A 13,062-nucleotide genomic window follows, 5' to 3' on the forward strand; every position below is an offset into this window, starting at 1 on the left:
CCTTATTGATTCCTTTATAAAAACATTTAATTACTTTGTAGACAAACATGCTCCCTTTAAGTGCCTCAGGATTAAAGATTTGTTAAAGTTGCACCGTGGTTTACTAGTGAGTTAACATTCCTGTTTAATAATAGGAATCGTGCCTGGTTGAAATAAAGGTTTGATATGATTTTTTTTTGTTTTTAAGAAATTATAAATAAGTGTGTCAAAACCTGTTTTCCCTCTGTCATTATGCGCTATTTTGTTGTGTAGAATTTTGAAACAAAAATGAAATCTGTAACATTATAAAACAGGCATCTGCAAAATATTCAAGAACACAACAGCAAATCGAGTTATGGCCTGAAAAATATATTCATTTTCATCACCATGTACCAATTAAATCTCCTGCTGATTCGCTGTGCCAACGCCTAGATCTGACATTTGGGGAATCATCTTCGGGCCATGATGTCATACACAAATAAAATAAAATAAAAAAGAAGCACTTCCGGATTGTGAGACGTGGCTCCTCGGTAAAACCGAGCAGCACCGAGAGAGGAACCCGTAGCAGCGCGATCATGCGAGGGGGCGAAATCAGACCTCTGCAGCCGCAGCTCTGCTCGGCCGGACGCCCTCTCTAGGCTGCCTCTCAGCTGGATGGCAGGGACACACCGGTGCGGAAACACAACAATCACAGCAAGGTAAAGCATCATATATACTGCATTTTATTTTCGTATTGACTCGTATTACTATAACATCATTTGGGAAGTGTATATTTTTTCATCTGTGTTAGCGACTGTTCGGCTAATGTTTGATATAGCAGCCCGTTAACTTTAGTTTGGGTCGGGAGTCCCGGAGCGAGGAGTTTGATGCGCCACGACCACATCTTTCCAGGGCGTAGACTAGGTTAGATAGCCTAGCCATGTAAGTTAGCTAGCTTGGATAACTACGGGCATGTCTGCTCAATCTAGGTAGTTATATAACGTTTGCTAGCTGTGTACTCGTTTACTCAACAGTATCCAGAGTCGGGGGAGGTAACAGTTTTGTAAGCAGGGGCGTCCTTGTCCATGATACCCACCACAGCTAGCCTATTAGCTAGTGTCGGTTATCCAGCTGTCTCTTAAGTTTTTGATAGAAACCCGGCTGGCATTCTGCAGCAATAACGGAATTGCTAACTTGCTAGTAGTCAGCGAGACTACAGGTTTTGAACAGAAAGCGCAGTGCAAATGTTTTTTTGGAATTGTTATGAGAGACGCATCTTTGCCCTCATCAAAACGTCTTGACTCGTTGGTTATTCTTTCTTGAACCTTTCAATAGATGAAAGAGCTGCACATTCAACATGTGAGAAGTTCTTCATGGAGAGCTGCCATTTAACTCTGGACTGCTTCAAGAAACTCCTTAAAACTCACCTCTCTAACATGGCCTTTGACCTCTAGCTTCCGTTACTTAATGTTGTGTGTCTCTGTCTACCATGTTTGTCTCTTGTCTGTTGCCCCTATGTAAAGCAACCTTGGGTTTTATGAAAGGCGCTATATAAATGAAAGTTATTATTATTATTATAGAGGGTTTATTATTATTATTATTATTATTATAGAGGGTTTTCACGGCCGGCCATGTTGGAGGTTTAAGCTTAGGTTTAGCAGGTGTAAGCTCAGGTTTAGGCTAACGACTAGATAGATAGGTCTATCTACCTAGACCTATCTATCTAGCTAGCTATCTACATTCAGTAGCTCCAGCCTCCAACATGGCCGACAGATGACGGGCCATGAAAACCCTCTATTGTTGTTGTTGTTATTATTATTATTATTCCAGCCCCACTAACCCGAGTGCGTCCGTCCCTCTGCAGCGTCCTCCCTATTGGTGTCCAGTGGTCTTTGGTCCGGGGGACGGATGAGTGCAGAAGGCCGACGGCCCGTCTGGGCGCTAGCTACCCTGCTCACCAGCGCCGCCCTGCTGGCGGTGGCGTCCTCCCGAGGGCGGTCCAGCAGCCACATGTCCCAGACCGCCATGGCGCACGCCACAGCTACCGCCGCCAGGCCGGGGCCGCGGGTCAGCGATGACCCGCTGGGCGTGCGAGCCCTGTTTGAGCTGTTCTCCAGTGAGCGGGCGGACGTGTGGATCTGCTCCCTGGTGGGGTCGGTGGCTGTAGGCCTCACTGGCCTCTTCCCCCTGCTGGTCATCCCCATAGAGGCCGGGGCTGCCCTCAAGACGGAAGGTAAGGAGCAGGGGAGGCCGGGGCGAAACAGCTTTTGCAATGTTCAGAGAGATTATGGAGCCACCCTGCCCTGACCTGACCTGACCTGACCCACCCTGACCTGACCCACCCCACCCTGACCCACCCTGCCCTGACCTGACCCACCCTGACCTGACCCCCCCCACCCTGACCCACCCTGCCCTGACCCACCCTGCCCTGACCTGACCTGACCCACCCTGCCCTGACACACCCTGCCCTGACCTGACACACCCTGACCCACCCCACCCAGACCCACCCTGCCCTGACCTGACCCACCCCACCCCGACCCACCCTGATCCACCCCGCCCCACCCTGACCCACCCCACCCTGACCTGACCCACCCCACACTGACCCACCCTGACCTGCCCTGACCCACCCCGCCCTGACCTGCCCCGCCCCACCCTGATCCACCCCGCCCTGCCCTGACCCACCCCGCCCTGACCTGCCCCGCCCCACCCTGATCCACCCCGCCCTGCCCTGACCCACCCCGCCCTGACCTGCCCCGCCCCACCCTGATCCACCCCGCCCTGCCCTGACCCGCCCTGACCTGCCCCGCCCCACCCTGATCCACCCCGCCCTGCTGAGCAGGTCACTCAGTCAGACCACGCCAACGTCGGGTCAATCAGTCAGACCACGCCAACGTCAGGTCAGTCAGTCAGACCACGCCAACGTCAGGTCAATCAGTCAGACCACGCCAACGTCAGGACACTCAACTCACTCATGGACGTCCAGTCATGCGCCAGTGCAGCACACTGTGAGGAAGGTGAGGGACGAGTTAGCCAGGGGGGAAGGCTAGGCTACTCAGTATGGGAGCAATACACTCTGAACAGATAAGTCATTCAAATGTCTGTGTAATCCACAAAGTCTGATTGTTAATTACTTGTCAAATATGTTTTTATCACTAGTCAATCAAAGGTTACGATTGAACACGCGCCTATTCAACCGTATTCATAGACCACGTCTACACTAGTATGACAACGAGCGCAAATTAGAGCCAACAAATGATATGACATGTTAGTGTTGCTTTGGAGGAGGGGGCAGTGGCTGTCAGTAGCCTACATAAAGACGGTGGTGTGTTTGTGTTGCAGGGTGTTGTGTTACTGTAGGTGTGGTTGGGATGACTCTGGGATGACTCTAGCGCACAGCAAGAGAATAGCTCAGGCCCGGAAGGGTGTTTTCATATAACGAAAAGGGGTTTGCCATAAAAATGGATAGCCACAAAAATAATCTAAACGGCTATACTTTACCACAGCTTGATATGGTGGACCTGACGATGGATGAAGCGCAGAGCAGGGTCTTGTCAGGGTCAAAGGTGACTGCAGACGAGGGTCAGGAGGGGTGATGCGGGACGAGGAGAGCAGAGCGGCGCCGCGGACGCATCATGCCGACGCACTGGGAACGTTGGGATCTGACTGACCCAGAGAGGGGAGAGGGATGGGAGGAGTTAGCCGAGGGGGCGGAGTCGGCTGGAGAAGGAGAATGTGAGCGCCCGGTTGCCGTGGGGAACCCCAGGGAACCGGAGTGCCATATGCCTGGTCCGAGGAGGCGTGCCGATGAGAGAGAGAGAGAGAGGAGAGAGAGAGACCCCACCCTGTCAAACAGCTACAGTACTACCCTGACCCTCCCTCCTGTCAAACAGCTACTACCCTGACCCTCCCCCCCTGTCAAACAGCTACTACTGTGTATTTCACTCCATATGTTTTCCAGAGCAGGCTTGATTTGAGATTATTTCGTTAGTGTAAGCTGTGGGTTTCATTAGCAGGGTGCTGCTGGCACAGTGTAATAATGCGTGTGCGAGGTAATTGTGAGGAGCTGTCCTCATTTTTCACACTGAGAATGAGAAACTGGGTGGCTGAAGACTACAGCATATCGCATTTCATCATCACTGAAGAAAGTGCAATATGACTACGTTTACAATACGGGTTCCTTTAACTTTTGCTATGTTTAACGTTGGGCCTCATGTCCACACTACTCCAGCATTTTTTAGCCCAAAAGCGGAAACTTTTGAATATTGTGCTGACCCAAGTTTAGTTTGAGTACTCTGGATGGCATTATAGTGTGAATGCATCAAATCTGCATTAAACCCCAACACTGTTCAATAATCACGATTATTACGTGTGATTAATTGATTAATTGTGGTGCCACTTTTATACTTATAAAAACAAGGTGATTCAGTGCTGCAACAATCATTCTACACTGTACAGTATCTGTGCTTCAAGGTCCACTGCATTAAAATCTATTCATAATTTCCCTCATCATGAATAGCCTGACAGGTTTCGGCCTTGTGAAGTATGCGACCCAACGTTTAGGGCTGTTTTAGTGTTTTTACAGCGTTATGTCATATGCTTGTAAGGATAAACAGATGCATGTTTAGGTGATATAATAAATGAATAGCCTTCCTTCACTCATAAGGCACTCCTGTATGTCATATAGCTAGCTAGCTCCTCTCTCTCATAGCTAGCTAGCTCCTGTCTATCATATAGCTAGCTAGCTCCTGTCTATCATATAGCTAGCTAGCTCCTGTCTATCATATAGCTAGCTAGCTCCTGTCTATCATATAGCTAGCTAGCTCCTGTTTATCATATAGCTAGCTAGCTCCTGTCTATCATATAGCTAGCTAGCTCCTGTTTATCATATAGCTAGCTAGCTCCTGTCTCTTATCTAGCTAGCTAGCTCCTGTCTCTTATCTAGCTAGCTAGCTCCTGTCTCATATAGCTAGCTAGCTCTGGTCCAGGATACTAGTGAGGCAGGAGCTCTTCCTTACGCCTATTTTCTCCATGAGCTTGACTTTGTCTGTCTGCCTGATCATAAACTCTTCATGAACAGAATGTGAGATCATGTGATCAGGAAGACAAAGCCAGGCTTGTGGATGTGCTATTAAAGTGCAAAAAGTGTTTTTTTATATAAAAGGTGGTGGGCAGAAAGTTAAGCCACCTTGGAGAAAAGGCTTTAATCGCTCGAAAACCATCTTCCCTTCGGAGTGTAAGGAAAATATATTATCTGTATACTGAAGAGCAGACTGAGTTCTCCAAAGAGCTCTCTGTTCTCGTCCTCCTGGACCTGAGTGCAGCCTTTGATACTATAGATCATGCAATCCTCATCAAAAGACTGGAGAAGTGGGTTGGCCTCTCCGGTCCAGTCCTTAATTGGCTTAGGACGTATCTAACCGGTCGTGATTTCTTCGTTGCCCGTTGTAACCACAGCTCAGAAAATACCCTATGACCTGTGGGGTGCCTCAAAGATCCATCGTAGTGTAATAGATAAACTCAAATAAAGGTGTTCTCTTTTCAAGACATTGTCATAGGATTCACAGTGTAGATTTCCTATGTGTTATAAAGTGAGCAGCTGTCTGCTGTTTATTGCCCTAACCCAACTATCCCCAGGCCTAAAAAATCTTTATGGCAGGAGACCTCACCAGGGGTCCCCTCCTCCCAGCTATCTCTGTAAATGTTTACTTCAGCTGTTAACCCTCAGACCTAGCCTACTCACTGATGATTGGCTAGTGAAGTTCTGCATATGCATGTATGATCACACCCACAGTGTTCATAATGCTCTGTTTTGATGATAATCACGGCTCTTGCTGGATTTTCCCTCCTCTGAGAGGCCGACTGCAAACTGGTAAACTATTAAGAATAAAAGATGAACCTTGACATTCTCGACTTCTCTTTTCTTAACTATTAGAATGAATCTAACAGTAGGACCTCTACTCTTCAGCCTGTACATGCTGCCCAGTGTCAGGAGGCACAACATTAGCTACCATAGCTACGCAGATGATACCCAACTCTATATCTCTGTAACACCCAGTAACTACAGCTTGATTAACTGCCTTGTTAAGTGTATTACAAATATAAATGTATGGATGTCACAATTTTCCTCCAGCTAAACCAAGACAAAACAGAAGTACTGATCATGGGTGAAAACGCTGAAAGAGAGAAACTGCAGGTATCTGCACATTTAAAAACTCTGGCAATTGACACCCAATGCCAGGCTAAAAACCTAGGAGTCATACTTGATTGTCATACTTAATTTCAAAACCCACATCAAGAATTTTTCCAAGACATCTTTTTACCACTTTAAGAAACATTGTCAAGGTGCAACCCTTTCTCTCAGGCTGACACTGAAAGACTAATGCATGCTTTCATCACAAGCAGGATGGACTACTGCAATACTCTACGCTCTGGCCTACTAAAGAAAGCAATCTTTAACTACAAATGATACAGAATGCTGCAGCACGAGTCCTCACTAAGACTAGACGGAGGGCTCACATCACACCAGCCTTAAAATCACTACACTGGTTACCTGTCAGTTTTAGAATAGACTTCAAAATTCTTTTATCAGTCTATGAATCTCTCCACAGTCGCGCACCTGAATACATTTCAGACATGCTTGTTACAGTAGGTACATGCCCAGTAGATCCTAGATTCCTAACAGTTCCAAAAGCCAGGACCAAGAAACATGGAGAGGCAGCTTTCAGTTCCTATGCCCCCAACCTCTGGAACTCCTTGCCAGAGTACGCAAGAAGAGCCGAAACAGTGGAAATCTTTAAGTGAGATCTGAAGACGTATCTTTTAAGCCTAGCCTACAATCACTAGCCAGGACCTAGAGACACAGAAAGGCAGCCTCCAGCCTGCTGGTGAATCTTCTGTATACACTGGTGTATATCCTGTTATGCACTGTGTGAATATTTAGATGTGTATACAGATGCTGGCATGATCTGTGTTGCTTTTATGGCTCTGCATGCTACTAACCCTTTTCTGCCTCAGAAAAAACATTTATTAGACGAACCCCCACATCAACCATTTGAGCCTGGTCTCACAGCTTCTATTCTATACATGTAAGAACAGTCCACACTCCAAAGTGTCACTCAACTAGGCGATCACTCAACTAACTAAAACGTTGGCACCAAGCACGGGGCTTTGACATTGCTTCCCATGTACACATGCAACACAAACATCTTAAAGGAACATTCCACAATGTTTGAACGTTGCACTGCTAAGTTGCCAGAGCGCCTGTGATTCGTTGCATTCATAACAAACGACCAGTGATTATCCTGAGTATCCACATGAGGAGGCAGAGTGACTGACTGTCAGTTTAAGCAGGCCATTATTTTCACGAGGGAAAACTCCTATTATTCAACTTGTGGTTTATTTCACGAGCGCGTTGTGGCAGAGTGAGCTGTGCCCTGATGCCCTGTGACGGAGTGGTGCAGCTCTAACTGCCGTCTGTCTCCATCGCTCCTGTGTTGTGTCCAGCTGGCGGTCGGAAACTGAAGCAGCTCCTCAGCTTTGCCATCGGGAGTCTCCTGGGAGACGTCTTCCTTCACCTCCTCCCTGAGGCCTGGGCACAGTCCTGCAGCTCAGGTGGGCCAACTACCACCATCTAGAATCCAGCCTCTCTCCCATCTCTCTCTCTCTCTCTCTCTCTCTCTTTCACTCTCTCTCTCTCTCTCTCTCTCTTTCACTCTCTCTCTCTCTCTCTCTCTCTCTCTTCCTTATCTCACTGCAGCCTCTGGTTAATCAACCATCATCTCTCTCTCATCTGTAGCCCCGCCCCCTCAGTCTGCTCCCCATTCAGGGTCGTTTGACCACAGAACAAGACTCAATGTTAAAATACATCAAAGGACAGCATCCATGGATCCTCCCCACTTAGTGACTAAGCTCATCCTCTTCTCTCCTTCCCTGGTTCAGGAAGCAAGAAGGGAATAGGCAAGGAAACCAGGATAGACTTATGGGACTCACCCTGTGTTTGTCTCTCCTCCTCCTCCTCCGTCCAGGGGGGAGTCAGCAGCACTACCGTAGCCAGGGCCTGTGGGTGATCCTGGGACTGCTCTCCTTCCTGCTCCTGGAGAAGATGTTCCCGGACGTGGAGAGCCATGAGAAACAGGTAATGCTGTGTTCCAGGTGCCTGGGAAGTAGCGTCGACCGCATTCCACAAACAACCAGGTGGAAGAGCCACTAAAGACCCACTAAAGACCCACTACAGACCAATTTTGGCTAGATCTGTGTTAGCGATAGGGGTTCTTTACAAATAAAATAAAAAATAGATTAAAAAAAAAAACAGCGTTGTCCATATTCAATTGCAATGTGTCCATTCATCGAAGCACGCTATGCCATTGACACAGAAAAAAAAGTGCTTTGTGCTTCCCAAAACACGCATCTCGGAACACAGATGTAGTAAGCCTAGTCTCTGTAACCAAGATCCCAAAACCCAGTCGCCATGCATTAGGGGTGTAACAATATATCGTGCCACAATATATCGCGATACAGAAACGTCACAATACGTATCGTCAAGGTGAAAACAATATTGTGATATGTTTATTGTATATCAGTGAACGCTGGCTACACAACGCTGGTAACAAATACATCTTTTTGTCTCTAGGCCTCCATGATATTACAACAGTTAAGCTCTAGGCCTCCATGATATTACAACAGTTAAGCTCTAAATTCACTGGAGTGGAGTAGAAATGCACTATTGGTGTGAACAGCAGCGCTACTGCAACGCTTCACACCTGCCCTTGGTGTATCGTATCATATTGTTATTGTCAACCCAATATCTCGTATCGTATCGTGAGATTAGTGTATCGTTACACCCCTACCATGCATGTACTTTATGCAGGCCAATCACAATGTGACATCCCTAAGATAGCAGGAGATTGAGCAGGTAAAGAGCCCTAACATATCAGGGGGTTGAGCAGGTAAAGAGCCCTCAGATATCAGGATTGAGCAGGTAAAGAGCCCTATAGATATCAGGATTGAGCAGGTAAAGAGCCCTCAGATATCAGGATTGAGCAGGTAAAGAGCCCTCAGATATCAGGATTGAGCAGGTAAAGAGCCCTATAGATATCAGGATTGAGCAGGTAAAGAGCCCTCAGATATCAGGTTTGAGCAGGTAAAGAGCCCCATATATCAGGATTGAGCAGGTAAAAAGCCCTGAGATAACAGGATTGAGCAGGTAAAGAGCCCTAAAATATCAGGATTGAGCAGGTAAAGAGCCCCATATATCAGGATTGAGCAGGTAAAGAGCCCCATATATCAGGATTGAGCAGGTAAAAAGCCCTGAGATAACAGGATTGAGCAGGTAAAGAGCCCTCAGATATCAGGATTGAGCAGGTAAAGAGCCCTATAGATATCAGGATTGAGCAGGTAAAGAGCCCTCAGATATCAGGTTTGAGCAGGTAAAGAGCCCCATATATCAGGATTGAGCAGGTAAAAAGCCCTGAGATAACAGGATTGAGCAGGTAAAGAGCCCTATAGATATCAGGATTGAGCAGGTAAAGAGCCCTAAAATATCAGGATTGAGCAGGTAAAGAGCCCCATATATCAGGATTGAGCAGGTAAAGAGCCCCATATATCAGGATTGAGCAGGTAAAAAGCCCTGAGATAACAGGATTGAGCAGGTAAAGAGCCCTCAGATATCAGGATTGAGCAGGTAAAGAGCCCCAGACGAGGAGACTGAGCAGGTAAAGAGCCCTCAGATATCAGGGGATTGAGCAGGTAAAGAGCCCCAGACGAGGAGACTGAGCAGGTAAAGAGCCCCAGACGAGGAGACTGAGCAGGTAAAGAGCCCCAGACGAGGAGACTGAGCAGGTAAAGAGCCCCAGACGAGGAGACTGAGCAGGTAAAGAGCCCCAGACGAGGAGACTGAGCAGGTAAAGAGCCCCAGACGAGGAGACTGAGCAGGTAAAGAGCCCCAGACGAGGAGACGTCAATAGACTTGTTACAGCGTGTGGATCAGTGTTGGATCAGTGTTGGATCAACACATTGGACACCATGTCTCCAAAAGGCTTGAATGAGGATACAAACTAGCATTTAGTAACTAGAAGAGTTCTGGTTCTATTCTTTTCCCTGTGATTATTACCTAACCCAGCATCCCAAGAAGTGATGAGTGCATGGACAGACAGACAGGACATGAGTGCATGTTCAGACAGACAGACAGGATATGAGTGCATGGACAGACACAGACAGACAGACAGGACATGAGTGCATGTTCAGACAGACAGACAGACAGACAGACGGGTGGAGGGAGAGAGTGTGAGACCAGAGACTAAGCATGTGATGTCCATGTTCACATTTTCTTTTAACCTTTGAAATCCCAGTTAATTCTAGTCTAGATTGATATTTGAACTCTAGACATTATGTCAGATTTCCTGACTTCCTCATTCAACGATCACCAAATAGATGAAATGTTTCCAGACCACATCCCAAGAATAGCAGACTATTTCCCTCCTCATTGAATTTGACTGTGAAGCTAAATGGCAACATGAGCTTTCTGGGCGAGGGAACAAGGAAGCTGGCTCTTCCTGGAAAATCAAAATGTCCTTGAGTGAATAAGTGTTGGTTTTTTTTAATTTAAAATATGCAAATATGCCCTGACGGAGTGTAGGATCATGTTGAGCGGCTGGGCCCTGCGTTGATGGGTACTGTGGTCACCGCTACTTCTCCATGACAGTTCCTCTTTGTGACGGAACAGTTTCATGGCAAATATCAAATACGTATTAGTGTCCTCAGCAGCGTAACCACTTGCATGACTCAGACGTCGCTGAAATATTCTGGTCAATAATACCGATAGTTGCATCTGACCTGTCTCCCCCAGACCTCCATCAGCTCCAAGTCCAGTCATGCGCCCTGGAGCCCCCCCTCCAAGCCAAAGACCCTCCTGCAGGAGGTGCCAGAGAAGATCAAGGTAAGCTGTGGTCAGCTGGCCGTGGTCGAGGGGTCAGGCCCTAGATCAGGGGGGCGTTTCACCCGTGGAATCATGGGATACTGATGGAAAAAACCTTTCAGTTCCAAGTTCCCCAACAGAACAAAGTCACCAACTGAGAAACATCCTGATGTCTGGCCTGATGATGGGGAATGGATCACAGATAGTTCCTCTCTACCCAGACTAAACCCTCCTATATATGAATGGATCACAGATAGTTCCTCTCTACCCAGACTAAACCCTCCTATATATGAATGGATCACAGATAGTTCCTCTCTACCCAGACTAAACCCTCCTATATATGAATGGATCACAGATAGTTCCTCTCTACCCAGACCAAACCCTCCTATATATGAATGGATCACAGATAGTTCCTCTCTACCCAGACTAAACCCTCCTATATATGAATGGATCACAGATAGTTCCTCTCTACCCAGACCAAACCCTCCTATAGCATCATCTCCTTGAGCATTTGCAAAGCTGTCAGCCATTTCAAATCAAAGCAAATTATTGTCTGCCAGCATATAACATATTCAACTTTTTTTTAGGACCAGTCAGTCCAAAATGCTGAGTACTGTGGTTCAGGCTTGTGATGCTGATTGGTAGCTACTGTAGTAATCTCACCTCATAAATCCAGGCTTGCTAGGCTTTTCATTACTTATGTGGGTATTTTCTCATGAACTTGAACAAACTGACAATTCACCCCTTCCTCTCTGGTTTTCAGATTTCTCAACTTGACTGTGTATTCTGCTCTGTTCATTCCATTCATCTACTCCATTTATTCTATCTGTTGGCTAAAAATTGTAATTTTAACACTGATAGTCACAGTCTGTGTGTGTGTGTGTGTGTGTGTGTGTGTGTGTGTGTGTGTGTGTGTGTGTGTGTGTGTGTGTGTGTGTGTGTGTGTGTGTGTGTGTGTGTACAGACAAGTGGTTACCTGAACCTCCTGGCCAACTGTATTGACAACTTCACCCATGGGCTGGCCGTGGCAGGAAGCTTCCTGGTCAGCAGGAAGGTGAGTCACAGCCTCCGAGACACACAGAGGAACAGGATGAACCCTGGAGAGGGACAGGACGAACCCTGGAGAGGGACAGGGATGAACCCTGGAGAGGGACAGGATGAACCCTGGAGAGAGACAGGATGAACCCTGGAGAGAGACAGGATGAACCCTGGAGATGAGAGATGAGCTATAGAAGCCAGAGGCCTGGCAGCATGCTCAGTATGTAGGAGGTGACGGTGTTCAGTATGTAGGAGGTGACAGGGTGTTCAGTATGTAGGAGGTGACTGTTCAGTATGTAGGAGGTGACGGTGCTCAGTATGTAGTAGGTGACAGGGTGTTCAGTATGTAGGAGATGACAGGGTGCTCAGTATGTAGGAGATGACAGGGTGTTCAGTATGTAGGAGATGACAGGGTGCTCAGTATGTAGGAGATGACAGGGTGCTCAGTATGTAGGAGATGACAGGGTGCTCAGTATGTAGGAGATGACAGGGTGTTCAGTATGTAGGAGATGACAGGGTGCTCAGTATGTAGGAGATGGCAGGGTGCTCAGTATGTAGGAGGTGACGGTGTTCAGTATGTAGGAGGTAACAGGGTGTTCAATATGTAGGTGACAGGGTGCTCAGTATGTAGGAGGTGACAGGGTGTTCAGTATGTAGGAGATGACAGGGTGTTCAGTATGTAGATGACAGGGTGTTCAATATGTAGGAGATGACAGGGTGTTCAATATGTAGGAGATGACAGGGTGTTCAGTATGTAGGAGATGGCAGGGTGCTCAGTATGTAGGAGGTGACAGGGTGCTCAGTATGTAGGAGATGACAGGGTGTTCAGTATGTAGGAGATGACAGGGTGTTCAGTATGTAGGAGGTGACGGTGTTCAGTATGTAGGAGATGACAGGGTGTTCAGTATGTAGGAGATGACAGCGTGTTCAATATGTAGGAGATGACAGGGTGTTCAGTATGTAGGAGGTGACAGGGTGCTCAGTATGTAGGAGATGACAGGGTGCTCAGTATGTAGGAGGTGACAGGGTGTTCAGTATGTAGGAGATGACAGGGTGTTCAGTATGTAGGAGATGACAGGGTGTTCAGTATGTAGGAGATGACAGGGTGCTCAGTATGTAGGAGATGACAGGGTGTTCAGTATGTAGGAGATGAC

The 13,062-nt window shown here is 47.3% G+C and overlaps 1 protein-coding gene across 1 annotated transcript in view; it reads left to right on the forward strand.

The window, feature by feature from the left end:
* The first annotated feature begins 570 nt into the window (after positions 1-570).
* The window catches only part of slc39a13 (solute carrier family 39 member 13), a 17,785-nt gene continuing 5,293 nt past the window's right edge, over positions 571-13,062 (forward strand). The window contains exons 1-6 of the mRNA XM_084436531.1: positions 571-677; positions 1,823-2,191; positions 7,462-7,569; positions 7,983-8,092; positions 10,802-10,891; positions 11,835-11,924. Of these exons, the coding sequence (XP_084292657.1) occupies positions 1,867-2,191; positions 7,462-7,569; positions 7,983-8,092; positions 10,802-10,891; positions 11,835-11,924 (723 nt within the window). The 5' untranslated portion in view covers positions 571-677; positions 1,823-1,866. The remainder of the gene's footprint in view (positions 678-1,822; positions 2,192-7,461; positions 7,570-7,982; positions 8,093-10,801; positions 10,892-11,834; positions 11,925-13,062) is intronic.

This window comes from Borostomias antarcticus (assembly GCF_949987555.1).
Source record: "Borostomias antarcticus genome assembly, chromosome: 4".
NCBI classification, from domain to species: domain Eukaryota; kingdom Metazoa; phylum Chordata; class Actinopteri; order Stomiiformes; family Stomiidae; genus Borostomias; species Borostomias antarcticus.